Source organism: Cajanus cajan, chromosome 2 (assembly GCF_000230855.2).
Source record: "Cajanus cajan strain Asha chromosome 2, NIPB_CcT2T_4, whole genome shotgun sequence".
Taxonomy (NCBI): Eukaryota; Viridiplantae; Streptophyta; class Magnoliopsida; order Fabales; family Fabaceae; genus Cajanus; species Cajanus cajan.
In genome coordinates this window covers 65,571,055-65,588,315 of record NC_138518.1, presented here as the reverse complement: position 1 = coordinate 65,588,315, position 17,261 = coordinate 65,571,055, and the positions used below count along the sequence as shown (strand labels likewise).

General features: G+C 32.6%; 2 protein-coding genes and 1 pseudogene across 2 annotated transcripts; all 3 read right to left on the bottom strand.

Moving 5' to 3' along the window:
- Positions 1-128: 128 nt before the first annotated feature.
- Positions 129-2,239, bottom strand: LOC109814497 (polygalacturonase inhibitor 2-like; annotated as a pseudogene).
- A 1,533-nt stretch (positions 2,240-3,772) lies between these two features.
- Positions 3,773-5,109, bottom strand: LOC109814513 (polygalacturonase inhibitor 2). Its single transcript, XM_020378965.3, has one exon. The coding sequence runs from the start codon at positions 5,010-5,012 to the stop codon at positions 4,002-4,004; it is 1,011 nt and encodes a 336-aa protein (XP_020234554.1). The 5' UTR covers positions 5,013-5,109; the 3' UTR covers positions 3,773-4,001.
- Positions 5,110-15,500: 10,391 nt separating this feature from the next.
- On the bottom strand, positions 15,501-16,958 carry LOC109814503 (polygalacturonase inhibitor 2). Its single transcript, XM_020378955.3, has one exon. It carries the CDS (start codon positions 16,755-16,757, stop codon positions 15,753-15,755), a length of 1,005 nt encoding a protein of 334 aa, XP_020234544.1. The 5' UTR covers positions 16,758-16,958; the 3' UTR covers positions 15,501-15,752.
- Positions 16,959-17,261: the final 303 nt, after the last annotated feature.

Here is a 17,261-nt window from a genome sequence, read left to right as displayed (position 1 = left end):
ATATATATTAAATCTGTAGTTATCTGTACTTCTCATTTATCGATCTCTAAATTACAATCTAAAGCCAAGTAGTTTAGCAATATAGCGTGAGTTTCTTGGGAAACATCAAGCACAGTGTCTTTTTTCCGATTGGATACTTGGTGTATATGTATGGGAATAAGTTTGAAACAACCCAGACAGCATTTCCCACATTCTAAAGCAAAAAAACGAAGTTTAACTCGTTTACCTTCATTCAACTTCGATCTAAATACACCGTTATATGTTGCTTACTCATTTACGTTTTTGTCTGTACTCATCACGGGATACGTCTAGAAGTTAATAGCTTGCACTTAGATGAGAATGAAAGATCTGTACATGAACTATATTCATTAAAAAAAAAATAGATTTAGATATTAAAATAAAAATATAATAAAAATAATAAATCTTTCTAAATTATGAAAAAGGGTCCTCTGCGGTTAAAATTTCAACTACAGGCCATCCAGTAAATTACTAATAGGCTATAAAAAATTATCAATGTTTAATAGTAGTAGTTTTTTAATGGCTGAGATCATCTGCAATTGAAATCAATCCACTAAACGACAGACGCGATTGCGCCACACTAGAATAGGTACTATTATTATAATATGAAAACATAGGTTAAACGTGGATTAATAAGGACATAAAAGCACGTGAGTGGAACTGGAAGGAGAAGCACATTATCCATGCATCCATGTATAATACCTATTTTGTTCGTCCAAAGTAGTGTAAGGTGAGTGATCATGTGCATGCGGGAAGAGGAGAGGCACACAAGCATTTGTTATGAGCGAAGGAAGACGCATCAAATCTTTGCAAGTTGCGACCACGTGGAATCTGACTACACAGATTAGTGTAGCTAACATTAAACATCTTAAGATGCTTAAGCGCCGTAAGTCCCTTAGGCAGGGTCCCATAGATACGGTTGTTCCTAAGATCCAACCCCTACAAGTTCTCCGGCGACACTGCTTTTCCAAAATCAAAAGCAAGCATATTCTTCGCCAGATTTATTTCCTGCGTGTTTTTTCTTATTCGCCCCAAACAGCACCGACGCGTCACCCTCCAGCATATTATGAGACAAGTCCAGGAACACGATGTCAAGCTTCGGCGGAATCCTCCCGGTGAGACGGTTGCGGGAGAGCACCATCGCCGCGACCTTGCTCGACAAGGAGGCGTAGGAGTCGGGGATGGCGCCGGAGATGCGGTTGCCGGCGAAGGAGATTAGGAGGAGGTTGGGGAGCAAAGAGAGGGAAGCAGGGAGGGTGCCGGAGAGTTGGTTGTAGGAGAATTGGATGGTGACGAGGGTTTTGATTCGGGACAAGAAATGGGGTATCTGGCCGGAGACGTTGGTGTGGGTGATGTAGAAAAAATGGAGGTAGGCGAGTTTGGCGAGGGAGGGGGGGATTGGGCCAACGAGGTTGGGGGTGGTGTTATGGAAAGTAAGTTAAAGTAGGGAAGGTTGGCGATGGAGAAGGGAATAGGGTAGGGTTTGGGGAGGTTAAGGTTGGAGAGGTCGAGGTCGGTGACGCGGTATGTTTTGGTGTCTGTGTCGCATGAGACACCTTGCCATATGTTGCAGCAATGAGTGGTTGGGTGGCAAGAGGAGAGGGTGGTTGGGTTGCCAAGCTCTTTCTTGATTCGGAGGAGGGCTTGTTTGTCTTGTGGGTTGCATAGTTCCGAGAGTGCTGCTGGAGTGAAGGATAGGGCTACGAGTGTGACTATGAGGGTCAGGATCTTTCTTGGTTCCATGTTATTTGTGAGTGTGAAAAACTAGACGGGGATTCTACATATATAGGAGGAATACGAAAATGGAGTACAGCAACACGTTAGTGAACACAACCAATATAATTATTATTTTTTATTTTAAATAAATTATGAGATAACACAAATAAAAAACCTAATCTTTTATTATTCAATTAACTATATGAGACAAATTTTCCACAGCATAAAATATTAAAATAATTATATTTATATTTATTTTATAATTATATCTTTTTACCTTGTTTTTTCTCCTTCATTATCACCATCGATATAAGATTGAGTTAGCATATCATTATTGTCACTTTATAATAAAGTTATAGAAAAGAATCGTCTCCCATTCTATTGATCAATAGGTAATTATATACAAGTATACAGGCTAAATTATCTCTCTCATATCCTTGATATGATTTGGTATTATTCTACAATAAAGGAGAATTAAAACGGACAAAATATACGCCAAATTAAATATTCTAATTGAGGAAATAATCTCAAGAATTATGCATGAGAGCATAACCCGTATAGCATATCCCATATTACTTTAACATTATCATCACTAATCATTAAGGTTATTATTATTATGCCATAATTGTTATTATATATATTATTACAATATTATCCTTTGTTAACATTACATACCAATAATTATTATTATTATTAATATCATTATTATTACTATTGTAGTCATTTGTATTAAGATATACAATATAATCCAATATAAATCTTACATAGAAAGAATTAGAGTTGATATTGAGCTTGCAATCCATCCGAAGTTTCTTTCTTCTACATTCTAAGTAGTAAATATATTTGTTTTGCAATTAATTTATGCAATGTATGTTGCATTGGTTCCTAACTTTATTTATTTATTTATTAAAAGTATGTTGTATATATATAAAGTATTTTTTTTAGAATTGTTTTAACCAAAAAATACTTTTTATTTTTAATAAAAAAATTTAAAAATATTTCTAACTCGTATCGATAATTATTAATTAAATAAATTTTATATGTGATTCACTCAAACAATTAAAATTTTTTAATACATCAATAATTATTAATTAGTCATTTAGATTTGATATTTAGACTCATGTTCATTGTTATTGCTATGATAGGATATGTTTGTCTTTGGTGGATTTTAAGTACAACACTCAAGTTCACTTCTTATGTTTGTGTCTCTATTTTCTCCATTCTTTTTCTTTAGTTTTCCTCTTATTGTTGCTTATTTCATATTTTTTGTGTTAAAACATTCAGAATTATCTACTTTTCTGTTATGGAAGCTAAATTCAAGGTATGTCAACTTAAGTGCAATATTTTTAATTAATTTAAATTTTAAATTGAATTGTGCGTTCAAATATTATATGCTTATTTATTCTTTCTTGCAGAGTAGCTGTTAAAGCTTATTCCACGGTTTGCGCGCTTCCACCATAACTTAAGTCAACTTATTTGACGTTCTATTTCTCTTCAATCTCCATTATTTTTCTCCATTTTTTTAAAAAACTATTATAATATATACTCTACTAGAAAATCCTTCACTACGTACATATTTTTTTACGAATTTTTATTAAAAATTTGCAAAAAATACATTTTCCGCAAATTTTCATGTGAATTTTAATTTGCACGTAATACTCTGTGAATAACGATTTATTGCGGATTCTTAATAATAAAAGGTGTAAAATTAGGTCACACAAAGTGAGTATTAAAGGAAGTATGCAGAGCATATATATATATAATTAGGTGGAAAAGATATCTACACAGCCACAAATTAACAAAAAGAACTTTTGGACATTTATTTTTATCTTTATTTTTCTCTTTCTTAATTGCAAGCATAAATTAATATTTTAATATTGAATTAGCTTTATTTTATTCTATTGTGAATGTCATTGGAGTGCCTAGCAATTAAAAGTTAAAATTAGGTTATACTTTTTACTTTTTTGAATGCTCGTTAAAACATCTCTCTTGAAGGAAACAATAATAGAGCTTAAAAAAAAAACTTGAAGACATAAAATCTCACCAAGTGATAATAGTTGTATTATTGAGGGGAATGATCCATTCCCATAAACACTACATGCGTCCAATTAGAAAAGGTATTATATTATGGACATTTTAACACAAGATTAAATGAACATAAAAGTAGAACCTCTAGTGAGTTAAAAGACAAACACATTAGATCACCATGCATATATATATATATATATATCCATATATATTACCCACAGAGTGTAACTGTAAAGTAATCAAGTGCAGGAAGGAAGAGGAGAGCCACACAAGCACTTGTTATGAGCGTAGGAAGAGGCGCCAAATCTTTGCAAGTTGCCACCCTGTGGAATCTCACCACACAGATTATTGTAGCTCACGTTAAACCTACTCAGATACTTAAGCGCCGTGAGCCCCTTAGGCAGCGTCCCATACACACGGTTGTTCCTAATATCCAAGCTCTCCAAGTCCTTCGACAACTTCACGTTCCCGAAATCAAATTCCAGCAAGTTCTTCGCCAGATTTATCTCCTGCGTGTTCTTATCCGACCCAAACAACACCGACGCGTCACCCTCGAGCTTGTTCAGAGACAAGTCCACGAACGTGAGGTTCAGATCGGCCAGCGTCGCCGGAATCTCGCCGGTGAGGCGGTTGCGGGAGAGCGTCAGCGACGTGAACTTGTGGGAGAAGGAGCCGTAGGAGTCGGGGATTGGGCCGGTGATCCGGTTGCCGTCGAAGGCGAGTCCTTGGAGGTTGGGGAGAGAGGAGAGGGAGGGAGGGAGTGTGCCGGAGAGGTTGTTGTAGGATAAGTCGAAGGTGACGATGGTTTTCATGTGCGACAAGAATTGGGGTATCTGGCCGGAGAGAGAGGTGCGGGTGATGTAGAGATAGTGGAGTTTGGTGAGATTAACGATGGAGGAGGGGATTTGGCCGAGGAGGTTGGGGGTGGTGGTGAGGTAGAGTAGATTCAAGTAGGGAAGGCGCGAAACGGAGGAGGGAATAGGGTATGGTTTGGAGAGGTTAAGGTTAGTGAGGTAGAGTTGGTTGACGCGGTATGTTTTGTTGTCTGTGTCGCATAAGACACCGTCCCATTCGGGGTTGCAGCAATCCGTATTCGGGAGCCACGAGGAGAGCGTTGTTGGGTTGCCGAGGTCTTTCTTGAATTGGAGTAACGCTTTCTTGTCTCGCGGGTTGCATAGTTCATCAGAGAGTGCTGGAGTGAGTGATAGGGCTGCAACTATGACTACGATAATGATGCTTAAGCGTGACATCGTCGCTGGGGTTCGTTCTTTTGGGTGGGAATTCGGTTTTATATATATTGCATGGGAATTGGCATCGCGCGCGCCACGTCTCTTTGTGTCGAACTTTCATCTTAGTTCCCAACGTTGTGCGAGACTAATGACTATCCCTTCTGCTATACTCAACTACGTTAGTGCGTCCCTTTCATGAGAGTGCAATTTATTACTACCGTCATCAATTCTTGGAATGGAAGCACATTGCTGCAATAAATTAAGGTAGCGCAGTCATGATAGTATTGAATGCAATGTAAAGGACAACGCAGTCTCTAAGAATTAAGGAATTGATCGGTTCCAAAAAAGCCGCCGCCAGTCGCTGATTAATTATCACCGATTAGACTAATGAAGAAGAAAGTCTTCGACGTCTTGATCAACAAGCATCTTAAATATATAAATAAATTCAACGTACGTGCTGAGTTACTTTCGTTTATGTACTTTATTATCATATAGGAGTATAGGATATCTTTCGCGTCCTCCTGTCAATTTAACATCTTTAATGATACGTGGAATTTGATGTCCTATAGTTGGTGATTAGTTATTAAACTAATTTTTCATGCTTCAATTTAATACTTGTTCCGGCTGAGGTGTCCATATATAAAGAAAAATTATCTATTAAATTATCTATAGTCCAAGATTAATATGTTGTCTAATTAGTTCATCATACATTGATATGTTATGGAGTGTTATTAATTTTTTTTTATAAATTAAAAAATTTAAATATATATATATATATATATATATATATATATATATATATATATATATATATAAAATTAAGACTATGAATACTTAATCACCTTATACTATATATCTAGCTAATAATTTCTTTCTATAAAGGGATATGTATGATAAAAAAAAAAGATAAATTGAATTTATAAATTATAAATTAAAAAAAAAAGTCTACCTAAACTGAACTAATTTAGAGTTCATGCAAACTAAATTAAACTATTTTTTTTCTTCACTAAATCGAACTAAAAATTTGAACCGAACTAAATTGTTTGATATTATGAACCGAATTGTTTTAGATGCTTTTGATTGAATTTCTTTGACCTAATTCTCTTTTGAACCACTTTTTTTTTTAGAGGTTGGCACGTTGAGCCATCAAGCTAGCTCATTCAGTTGGAAAATTTTTTACCGCTCTAATTTTTACTTTTTTATAAAAATATTTTAGATTTTATAGTTCTATTCAATTCGATTCTTAAATAGTTTAGTTTCATTTTTTTATGAAAATAATTGAATTTTGTAGTTCAGTTTAATTCATCACCAATTTAGTACGATTCAATATTTTTACTCGTCCTTAGCCCTATGCTCTAGACTTACATTAGGGTAGATGATATTGGTTAAGGAGTAATGATATTTAGATAGTATTCTTCCTCTTGTTCTTTTTATAATAAATGACTAATAGTAAAAAGTATTCTATCATTTGTTTCTTATAAAATAAACTAAAATTAATATATTATTTTTTAAAACATTTTATCAATACATTGTGTATCTCTTTTTCTTATTACATCAACACTTATTGAAGCTAAAACTAATAATATTATTTGATCAAAGAAAATAAATGGAGTAAATTATAACTCATCACCTTAAAATTTATTTAAATGACACTAAACTTTACATTTATTAAAATATAATACTTGAGTCAATTCAATAACAGATAACTTTAAACAGATACTAAAAGAATATATATTTTAATAAATCAAAGTTAACAAATTGGTTAATGATCACAAATGTATTTTACATTCACCCTATTTATTCTATATATTTTTTACCTTATTAATATATATATATATATATATATATATATATATATATATATATATATATATATATATATTAGTATGTTAAAAACTTATATTAGCTCAATAGCATTACTATCATTAGCATTTATATTATTGATTTTTTTCTTGCCGCATGTTATGAATTTTTGGTAATTTTTTTTCCTATATATCTAAAGTATGTAATTAATAGACTGATATGTTCCGTGGCGTCTTCTTAAAACAAACTATATTATATGCTTTAGTAATAAACATTTTTCACTGCTTCACATAATATGAAGATTGACATAAATTACAATGGTTAGTACATGTAAATAAAAGGAGGAGGAGGATAGAAAGTTGAAATGTAATTAAAATTAGTCATTTGAAATGAATTTTTTATCCTCTCAAATGTTTTAGTAAATATACTAATGAATTTAGATTTTAAAGTCATATTATCATACCTCTGTTCCTATATATATAACTCAATTACTTAATTTATCAAAATTAAGAAAATAGTTAATTTAATTTTTTATTTATTTATATATATTCTTTCCAAAATTATCATTATACTATTTCCTTTTCTTAATCAATTATACGCATATATCTTCTAATTGTGCATGTCCTATATTATTTATTTCTCCTTATAAATATTATCTTTTTTCTAACTAATTAGAATAGATGTTCTTTAAAGAGATTATCATTAATGTATTTTATTAAATTAAGAGAACATACTTATTAGAAATATTTTAATTTAAAAATAATTAATATATAAAATAATATGAATTAGGTCGACTTATATAAAAAAACAAATAATTATTTTAAGTTGAATCTTATAAATAGGAATTAATGAAGAGAATATCATATACAAACCACTAAAATATTATAGTACCAATATAAAGTAAAAAGTCTAAATACTAATAGAAAAAGGCAAAGAAAGAGAAGTTGATCTATCTAGTAAGAGAATATGTTATTTCATTATAATTTATGAGAATATATAATACAGTTTAGTATATTCTAGGAGAACATATTTTAACTTTTCTCTCTTTTTCATTTTAAAAAAAATCTTTTTTCTTTTGAAAGGAAAAAAATAAAAAACAAATAAATTTTTCATTAATGACACCACAAAATGGTACAAGCTTAGTGACACTATTTTGAGTGTTATGAAAAGTTCAAGTGATTTGAAAGTAAATTCCTCACCAAATTCAACAATCATAATACAACGAATAAAGCTGCATGAAATTAAATTAGTCTTTTGATATAGAGATTTTAGGTGTTTAATAAAACTTTCTTGAATGTTTAATTAGCAACTTCAAATAAGATGAGGTATAATATCAAAGTAAGTTTGGAGTTTTGTTTCAGATAACAAATCTTAAGGTAATGGGTTTTGTGTCACATAGCAAACCTTACGGTAGTAGAGTGTAAATTACTCAAATAAATGTGAAAAAAAAAAGTTATTCATTGTCACTTTTAATGCATTAACTAACGTCCTCAAGATACTGGTTAGCGAAACTCAACAAATATTAATTTATTTGTTTACTTAAAAATTAGGTTCTATTTGAAATACGTCTCATTAAAAAATGTAAAATAATATAAAATAAAGTCCAAAAGTTTCTAATATATTTTATTAAATATTCTAATTATTAATTTTGAATTATTAAATAATAATATTTTAACAAAAAAAAACAAATATATATATATATATATATATATATATATATATGTAAATACTAAGTTCTATTCAAAATCAAGTTCTCATTTCTTACACTATAATATATCGAACTATGTTTTTTCATAAATTTATTTTTGAAGTATTTTTAATTTTATAATTAACTTAAGATTTAATACATTTATGCAAATAGTAATACAAAAGTAAAAATAATAACATATTATATATGTTGGATCGAGCGCTTACCACTAGGCCAAAAGCTATAGCGCCATGATTCGACAGTGACTTGGCCTACCTAGCCTCCGCCACGAGACAATTGATGCAACCCGCAACAATCTCCCCCTCAGCAATTGCCCCGTTGGGTATCGAACTCATGACCTTGGCTCTGATACCAATTGTTGGATCGAGCGCTTACCACTAGGCCAAAAGCTATAGCTTATAGTCAGGGCGCAACTTTTTTTACTTAAGAGCACAGCAGCCCAAGCGCCATGATTCGACAGTGACTTGGCCCACCTAGCCTCCGCCACAAGACAATTGATGCAACCCGCAACAATATATATATATATATGTGAGGAATCTACTTTGAGAGTAAGTCTACCTAAATTTACTCTATTTAAAAATTCATACTTCGTATGATTAATTCAAATCAATGTATAAAATATTTTTATAATTATTCGTTAATTTGAATTAATAAAACAAAATATCAAATAGTTTTCAAATTTTTCAAAAATTTACAAACTTAATATATGCATTAAGAATTTTAATTTAACAGTTTAATTTTTGAAATTTAATGTAAAAAGTGAGTTATTGAGTAGAGTAGATTTAGATAAACTTCTTTTTTAAATACCTTAATATTTTAAAGTATTTTGATTTTTATACTTAATTTAGTATTCAATTTTTTTTCTCTTTTTTCACTAGTAGAAAAAAGGTTTACAAAATCGCTTGTTTTAGATCTACAAAATTGGTTATATAACTTTTAAAATCAGTTGCGAACCAATTTTAAAAATCACATACAAACAACCAATTTAATAACCTTGTTAACATACTCCTTTTTCTACTACTTCTGCATGTAGTACCACTCCCCGTGCACACAACTCAAAAATTAAAATTAGGAAGAACTTGGAACTTCTTGAGCCTAGAATGCCAAACTTAGACTTAGACCCATCCATGTTGCAAAATGTAGAATTTGGTTTGCTCTAACTGTTAAGTCAAAAGATAATCTCCTAAATTCAGAGTTTTAATACTAACAAACATAGCGTTTTTATATAGAAGAAGTGTCTACAAAAACGTCTTTGAAACATATCTTTGAAAGTTTTATCAGATGAAGTGTAAAATGAAGATCGTTTATAAGGCAATTATTAATCAGATGAATCATACAATTTAGTTTCATATACATTAAATATTTATCATTTATTGAGACTAATGACAGAGTTTGCTTTGAATATTTCATTCCTTATTAATAGATCAAATCAAAAAATTGTCTCGGAACTCACAAATCTATTAAAAAAGGAATCATGCTTTCCTCTAGAACCAAAACCCTGAAGTCATGAAAAAATTATATAAAGTCACTATTATAACTATTATGCGCTGGCATTGCTTCTACAAACTCTGTTTGGTATGGAAAGTTGATATAAGTAGCCTCTTTGATCATATAAGAGGTACTATTTGGTGAAATGCATTTAATGTTCGTATTAAATGTGTCAAACGATAATCTATCACCATAAGGGAAGATGATGAAGACAGACAAAATAAACTTATGAGTTGGACTTAAAGTGTTGCAACAGTCATCTTCTCCGAACTACTACATAAGAAGATTCAAAGTACAAAAAAGAGAGAGACACTAATTGTAATTGATACATATACATTTGTATAAAAATACTCTCTAAAAATCTATTCTTTCTTGTATAAATTTATTGCTTTATAATTGGTTGTATAATGTTTGAGTGAGATGAACACAACATTTGAGTAACCTTTATAACCATTGTTATAAGATTGAGCTTGGAGAGACTTGTTTGTAAAAGAATACTTGTTTTGAACTTAGAGAGGTATAACTATAAAAAAATAATTGGTTGTTAAGCCTGAAAAGGCTTGTTGTTAAAAGAATACTTGGGTAGTTACTTCAAAAGAGAAGTCAAAGAATACTTAGGGTTGAGCCAAAAGTAGCTTGTTAAAAGAATACTTGTATCTTTGTTTAAAGTTAGTGAAACTCAATTTGATTGGATTAAGAACTAGATGTAGTCTAGTGGTTGAGGTGAACTAATATAAAAATATTCAATGTTCCATCTGACTGCTCTTCTTGCTTTATCTGACTACCATTACTACTTCATTACAAAAAAAAAGTGTAAATTTTTTATATACACTATTCATCCCTCTTTCTAGTATTTGTCTTTTCTCCACACTAACCTTCATCGCTAACCCTTCAATTCATTTCTCAACCGTCGCATAAGCAATAACAACGATGAGCCAGGTGAGGGCCTCGCCATCAAAGCTCATAGCGGTGTTGATGGACTTGGAGTAAGGCCTTAGATATGCAATTCACAATGATATAGGTCTAGGTTGCAAAGGCCCATGTTAGCATTGATGGCGACAACCAAAAAGCTTGTGTCTCATCATTCCTTCCTTGTCTAAGGTGATAAAAGCCACATTAGGGATAGGGCTTCAGAGCTTCCACTTGCGGTTCCTTGTCCTTTTTAGAGGGTTTCAATGTTATGGAGGGTGTTAGGGTTTTGGAGCTACAACTTGCCCTTTTATCTTTTCCTTCAACTTGGCCCTCAAGGGTGTTAGAATATTTTGAATCTTTGATTTATGAGGGACTCAAATATTTTGATTGGCAAAGGGTCTTTGAAAGCACCTATTAAATTGGTTGCTACCTGACCAATTTAATAAACTACATATTAAATGGTTAAATGCTTAACCAATTTATTATGTAGTATATTAAATTAGATAGATAACAAATTTAAAAATTAATGATCATATTTTCAAAAATGACATCCTGTCATCTATTAAATTCGTTGCCTTAATTAAATTGGTTGCAGGACAATCGATTTAATAGCTTGACATCGTAGACTATTTTTGTACTAATATTTAGACACTTTCTACATTTTATAAACTTTACTTTTTTATCAAACACATTCTTTCTCTACCTTTTTATGGATACTTTTGTAATATTCTCCTATCTCCTTACTCCTAACATTTGTCTCCAAATTACTAAGGGGTAGGTACGTACCTGCAAAAGGAGCTCTAACACTCAAGATACCACTCGATGTAATAAATGCAAGTATTCATTGACGATGTTTATCACCTCAATATGTGCCATTATTTATACTAGCCATATTAGGCTTCACTAGTGCAAAAATGACATTTTATGTCAAGTGTAATCCACATGACATAGAAAGTAATGTAGTGACAAAATTATAAATATGATAAAACATTTTATGTTAAGTGTTGTTTCACCCGTCATAGAAAATTCTTTCTATATCTAGTGTCATTACACCCGACATAGAATGTGTTGGGAAGGGTTAACTTTGTAGTTGACCCTAGCCTTTCTAATAATATGATGGGTGTAATGAAACTCAACATAAAAAGAAATTTCTATGACAAATGAAACAACACTTGACATAAAAAGTACTTTAAAATTTTAAATTGAAAATGCAATTCATGTTTTGGACTCTTGTTTTTGGTTTTGTTTTGTTTTCTTTTTCGTTCTCCTTCTCGCACATTTAGATAAATTATTTTATTTTATTTACTTATTTTTTATGTTTTTTTGTTGTTGTTATTATTCAAATATTGATGGTGTAGTGGGTTGGAAGTATATAAACTTGGTGATGTTGTAACATAAAATATAGTGGTTATAAAAGAAGATGCAAGAACGATAGGGAAAAAGGAAAACATGAAGGGATGCAATGAGAGAGAAAGAGTATGACAGTGAAACGTGAAGAGATGCAATGAGAGAGAAGAGCGTGATGGCAAAACATGAAGAAATGCAATAAGAAATAAATAGCATGACGACAAATTAAATGCGAAAAGATGTGAAAATGAGAAGGAAAAAGTAGCACAACAAAAAAATACGAAGAGATGTAATGAAAGAAAAAAAAAATGCAATGGGGAAACACTTATTAACCTAAAACATAAGAATTTTTATGTCGGTTATTTTTATGATCGATATAGAAAGTTAAGACATTTTATGTCAGTTATTTTTATAATCGACATTAAAAGACAAAACTTGTTATGTCATTGAGATTTATGACGGGTTTAAAATCGACATAAAAAGTCGATTTTATTTGTCATAAATAATGTCACACACATAGTACTTTAAAGTCAATGGACTTTGGTCTTCAATTATCAATTAGATAATATGGTCTTAATTAAGGATTAACCTTTTACCTTTACTTGTTCGTAATGTAATCAATGTCATTGAGCCATATTAATTTGACACATTCGGCTAACACTATGCCAATGAGGTTAAGGTGACAGTGTGTCAAGTGATGGTATAAAAGGCTACTAATGGGGCTTAAGTTGTCGACACATTCGACTAACACTATGCCAATAAGGTTAAGGTGACCAATGTGTCGAGTGGTATAAAAGGCTACTAATGGGGCTTAAGTTGTCGAAAGGGTGTTAAAGGTTGCTCATGAGGCTTAGCTTGCTAAAGATACTGAGGGGGGTGTAAAATGTTACTCATGATGCTTAGGTGGCCGAGGGTACCAAGGGATACAAAATGTTACCCGTGAGGCTTAGGTTGTCAAGGTGTTGGAGGATGTAAAAATTTACTCATAAAGCTTAGGTTGTCAAGGCTAACGAGGGATGTAAAAGATTACTCATGAGGCTTAGGCTGTCAAGGGTGTCAAGAGGTGTAAAAAGTTACGGATGAAGCTTAAGTGGTCGCATTACTGAGGGGTTTTCATCGACTATACCCTTGGATGATTGCATGCTAGCTTCATATCATTGAGTGGGCTTGGAGCAGTGAGGGTGCCAAGCACATTGCCAACCACTAGAGATGGAAAAAATACCCCTACTTACGAGTATCTGTGGGTAAAATCTACTACGAATAATAAATGTGTAAGCTAATTGGGTACCCGCAGATAATGGGGACAGGTAATTTTTTATCCCGCGGGTACACGTTTAATAACATTTCTTAAATACTCTAATTATTCTTGTATCACATAACTTTAAAACTACACTCTCATCTTATTTTCTTTCGATAAACGCACAACCCACGCATTAGTCATCACACTTTCAAAGTTTCCACCATAGATTTTCACAACACGCAAGGTTTCATGGCGTCATTCCTCACGTATCGGCACCGCACAATTTCACTTGTCGTGGTCTACATAACTTCAGGTTCATTTTTTCTTTAATTTTTTCTTCTCACGCTCTATTTTCATTCTTGATGCTGTGTAGTTTTTGTTTTCTTCTTCTCATGCGTTTTCTTTCTTCTTCTCACGTAGATCCAAAAAGGCAAGTTAATCAATCAGATTGAAAGTGAGTTTGGCTTTCGCACATTCAATTTTAAATCCCATTACTTAATCGGTTACTGTTTTCCTACCTTTGGATTTCTATTTAATAACATTTAAATTAGGTTGGTTAATATTGAATTGATTTATTGCTATTTCTTTTTTAATGTCAATACCTGTACCTATTCAATTGATTTATCATTATTTCTTATAAATATCCATGGATATTCATGGATACCCGCGAGTACTCAAGAAATTTATGAATACCCGCGTAAATATGGGACAGGTATGGGGCAAATTTTCATCCAACGGGGTGGGGATGGATTTACTATTACTTGCCCCCATGGGGCCTAAATGTCGTCCCTATCAACCACTATCATTGACCAATTCATGATTTCCTAACCTTTTTGTCCCGTCTTTGACTTGCTTGGATATTCATCTAGCACACTTTCATTTAATTTGATTAATTTTAAGTTACGTTTTTTAATTGTGTATTTTTATCTAGAAAATAAGTATCTCAATTTAAAGAAATAATGTATATATTATTATTTTTAGGCTTAAAGATATTTTAAATATCTATAAAATGAACAAGTTTTTATTTAATTTGGTCCTTGTAATTTAATTTAATTTTTTTATTTTTATAAAATTTAAAACTATTATTTTTAGTTTCTTTTATTATGTGATCATTTTCACAATTTATGTCTTTATTAGAGAATTGTCATTGTAGGTTGACACAAATGGTTCAAGATCCGGTTCGAGCTTGCATTCTCTATTACACGAGTTCAAAATCTTCTACGATCATTAAAATCTTACTTTGATAAACATACACACTCAAGGATATTTCAAGCAGTAGAGGTGAATTCCTTTTGGTTGGTCTTTGTTGACTCTCAATTTGACAAGTAAAATCTTGAGTCAAATTAAACATTATTGAGTTTCAGCTAATCATTTCATGAATAATAGTGTTTGGTCTGAAAATTCTCAACATGTTATTAACCCTCTATTAAGTAGTCATGGGGTAAAATTCCATACCTACCATTTTATGGATAAAAAAATGTGTTTATTTGAAGATTTAGTGGTCATCCCAAATTATACTTATAACTATTTATGATATCATGTGACTTCTTGATTTTTTAATAAACCCTAAATTAAATGTTATTTATTTATCTTAATTATTGTTAGGAACTTAAAATAAAGACTTTAGATTTTAGAAGAATGAAAATAAAAATAAAAGTTAAAATATTATTTTAGTCCTTATAGTTTCACTTACTTTACCTTTTATTCCTTAAAGTTAAAATAGACATTTTTAGTCTTTATACTTAAATTTTTCGATCTTTTTTAGTCCCTATATTTTTTAGACAAATCTTTTAAATCCTTATATTTATAGTTTTTTAATCATTTTAGTCCTTGTCATTAACTTTTTTTAACATTGTCTATTTTTTATTGATGTGATAAATATATTAATTCATTTCTCGATGTTTCATGTCTTTTTTATACCTTCACTTATGTTATATATTGTGAACACACTTTTTTTTTAATTCTTACAAAATTAAAAACCTTATACCACATCAACACAAAAAAGACAAAATTAAAAAAAAAGACCATAATATTATTAACATTAAAAAAATAAAAATATTTGCTATAAAGGCAAAAATCAAAACACAGAAATTAGAAGAAAAAAAACATATTTAAACTTATTTTTTTAAATTAAGCGTTGTTATTGGCATTAAAACACAAACACAACGCAGATATGGACCAACTGGAACATATAAAACCACGTGTGAGTTGAAAGACACACACATTATTCATCCTTATTAATGAAAGCGAAACTGCAAAGCACTTAAGTGCAAGCGGGAAGAGGAGAGCCACACAAGCACTTGTTATGAGCGTAGGAAGACGCATCAAATCTTTGCAGCTTGCCACCCTGTGGAATCTCACCGCAGAGAGCATTGTAGCTCACATTAAATGTCTTCAGATACTTAAGCGCCGTGAGCCCATTAGGCAGCGTCCCATAGATAAGGTTGTTCCGAACATCCAACCCGTTCAAGTTCCCCGACAACCCCACCTTCCCCAAATCAAAAGCAAACAAATTCTTCGCCAGAATTATCTTCTGCGTGTTCTTACTCGACCCAAACAACACCGACGCGTCACCCTCCAGCGTGTTCCCAGACAAGTCCACGAACGCCAGGTTCAGCTTCGCCAGCGTCGCCGGAATCTTCCCGCTGAGGCGGTTGCGGGAGAGCGTCATCGACGTGAACAGACTCGAGAACGAGCCGTACGAGTCGGGGATGGCGCCGGAGATCTGGTTGCCGTCGAAGGTGATTCCGACGAGATTGGGCAGCGAAGAGAGGGAGGCAGGGAGGGAACCGGTGAGGGCGTTGTAGGAGAAGTCGAGGGTGACGAGGGTTTTGATTTGTGAAAAGAAATCGGGTATCTGGCCGGAGATGTTGGTCTGGGAAATATAGAGATAACGGAGTTTGGTGAGATTGGCGATGGCCGGAGGAATTGCGCCGACGATGTTGGGGTTGCTGCGAATGGTAAGGAAATTCAAGTAGGGAAGGTTTCCAATGGAGGAGGGAATAGAGTAGGGTTTGGGGAGGTTAAGGTTGGAGAGATCAAGGTCGTTGACGCGGTATGTTTGAGTGTCGGTGTCGCATGAGACACCTTGCCATGTTTTGTTGCAGCAATCGGTGGTTGGAAGCCAAGAGGAGAGCGTGGTTGGGTTTCCAAGCTCTTTCTTGATTTGGAGTAAGGCTTCCTTGTCTTGTGGGTTGCATAGTTCGGAGAATGCTGCTCCGGCGAAGGATAGAACTACTACCAGTACGAGGATGCTTAAGAGTGACATCGTGTTTCTGATATTTTGATTCGATGTTGTGTTTTTGAAATGGGGTTTGGATTTGGATATATATTGCCATCCCTATACGTCTCCATCGAGTGGTTTTTCGTGACAGCTCATTTCCTTTGCCGACAAAAAACATAGGTAAACAAGCATAAATATTGCTCGTATTGTTGCTTCCCGGTAACAATCGGAGTTCTACCACTAATATGTAATTACTTTTAATGCAGACATTATGGTTTAGTTATAACTCTAATTCTGATATACTCTCAAGTTGTTGTTTTCTTTTTGCTGCTATACTTGACTATGTAATAATTTGCTCAGAAAAGTCACGCTTGTACGCGTCACTGGGTTCAATTGGTCAAAACTTAGGGATACGTAGGTTCCATTCCAATACAAAAGTGTATTTCAGTTTTGACCGGAAGCACCTCATCCATATTTGACGAAAACAAAACACTTTCGTGTTCATCATTACTTCTGTTTAGATAATCTATGGATAAAGTGTCGGCATTA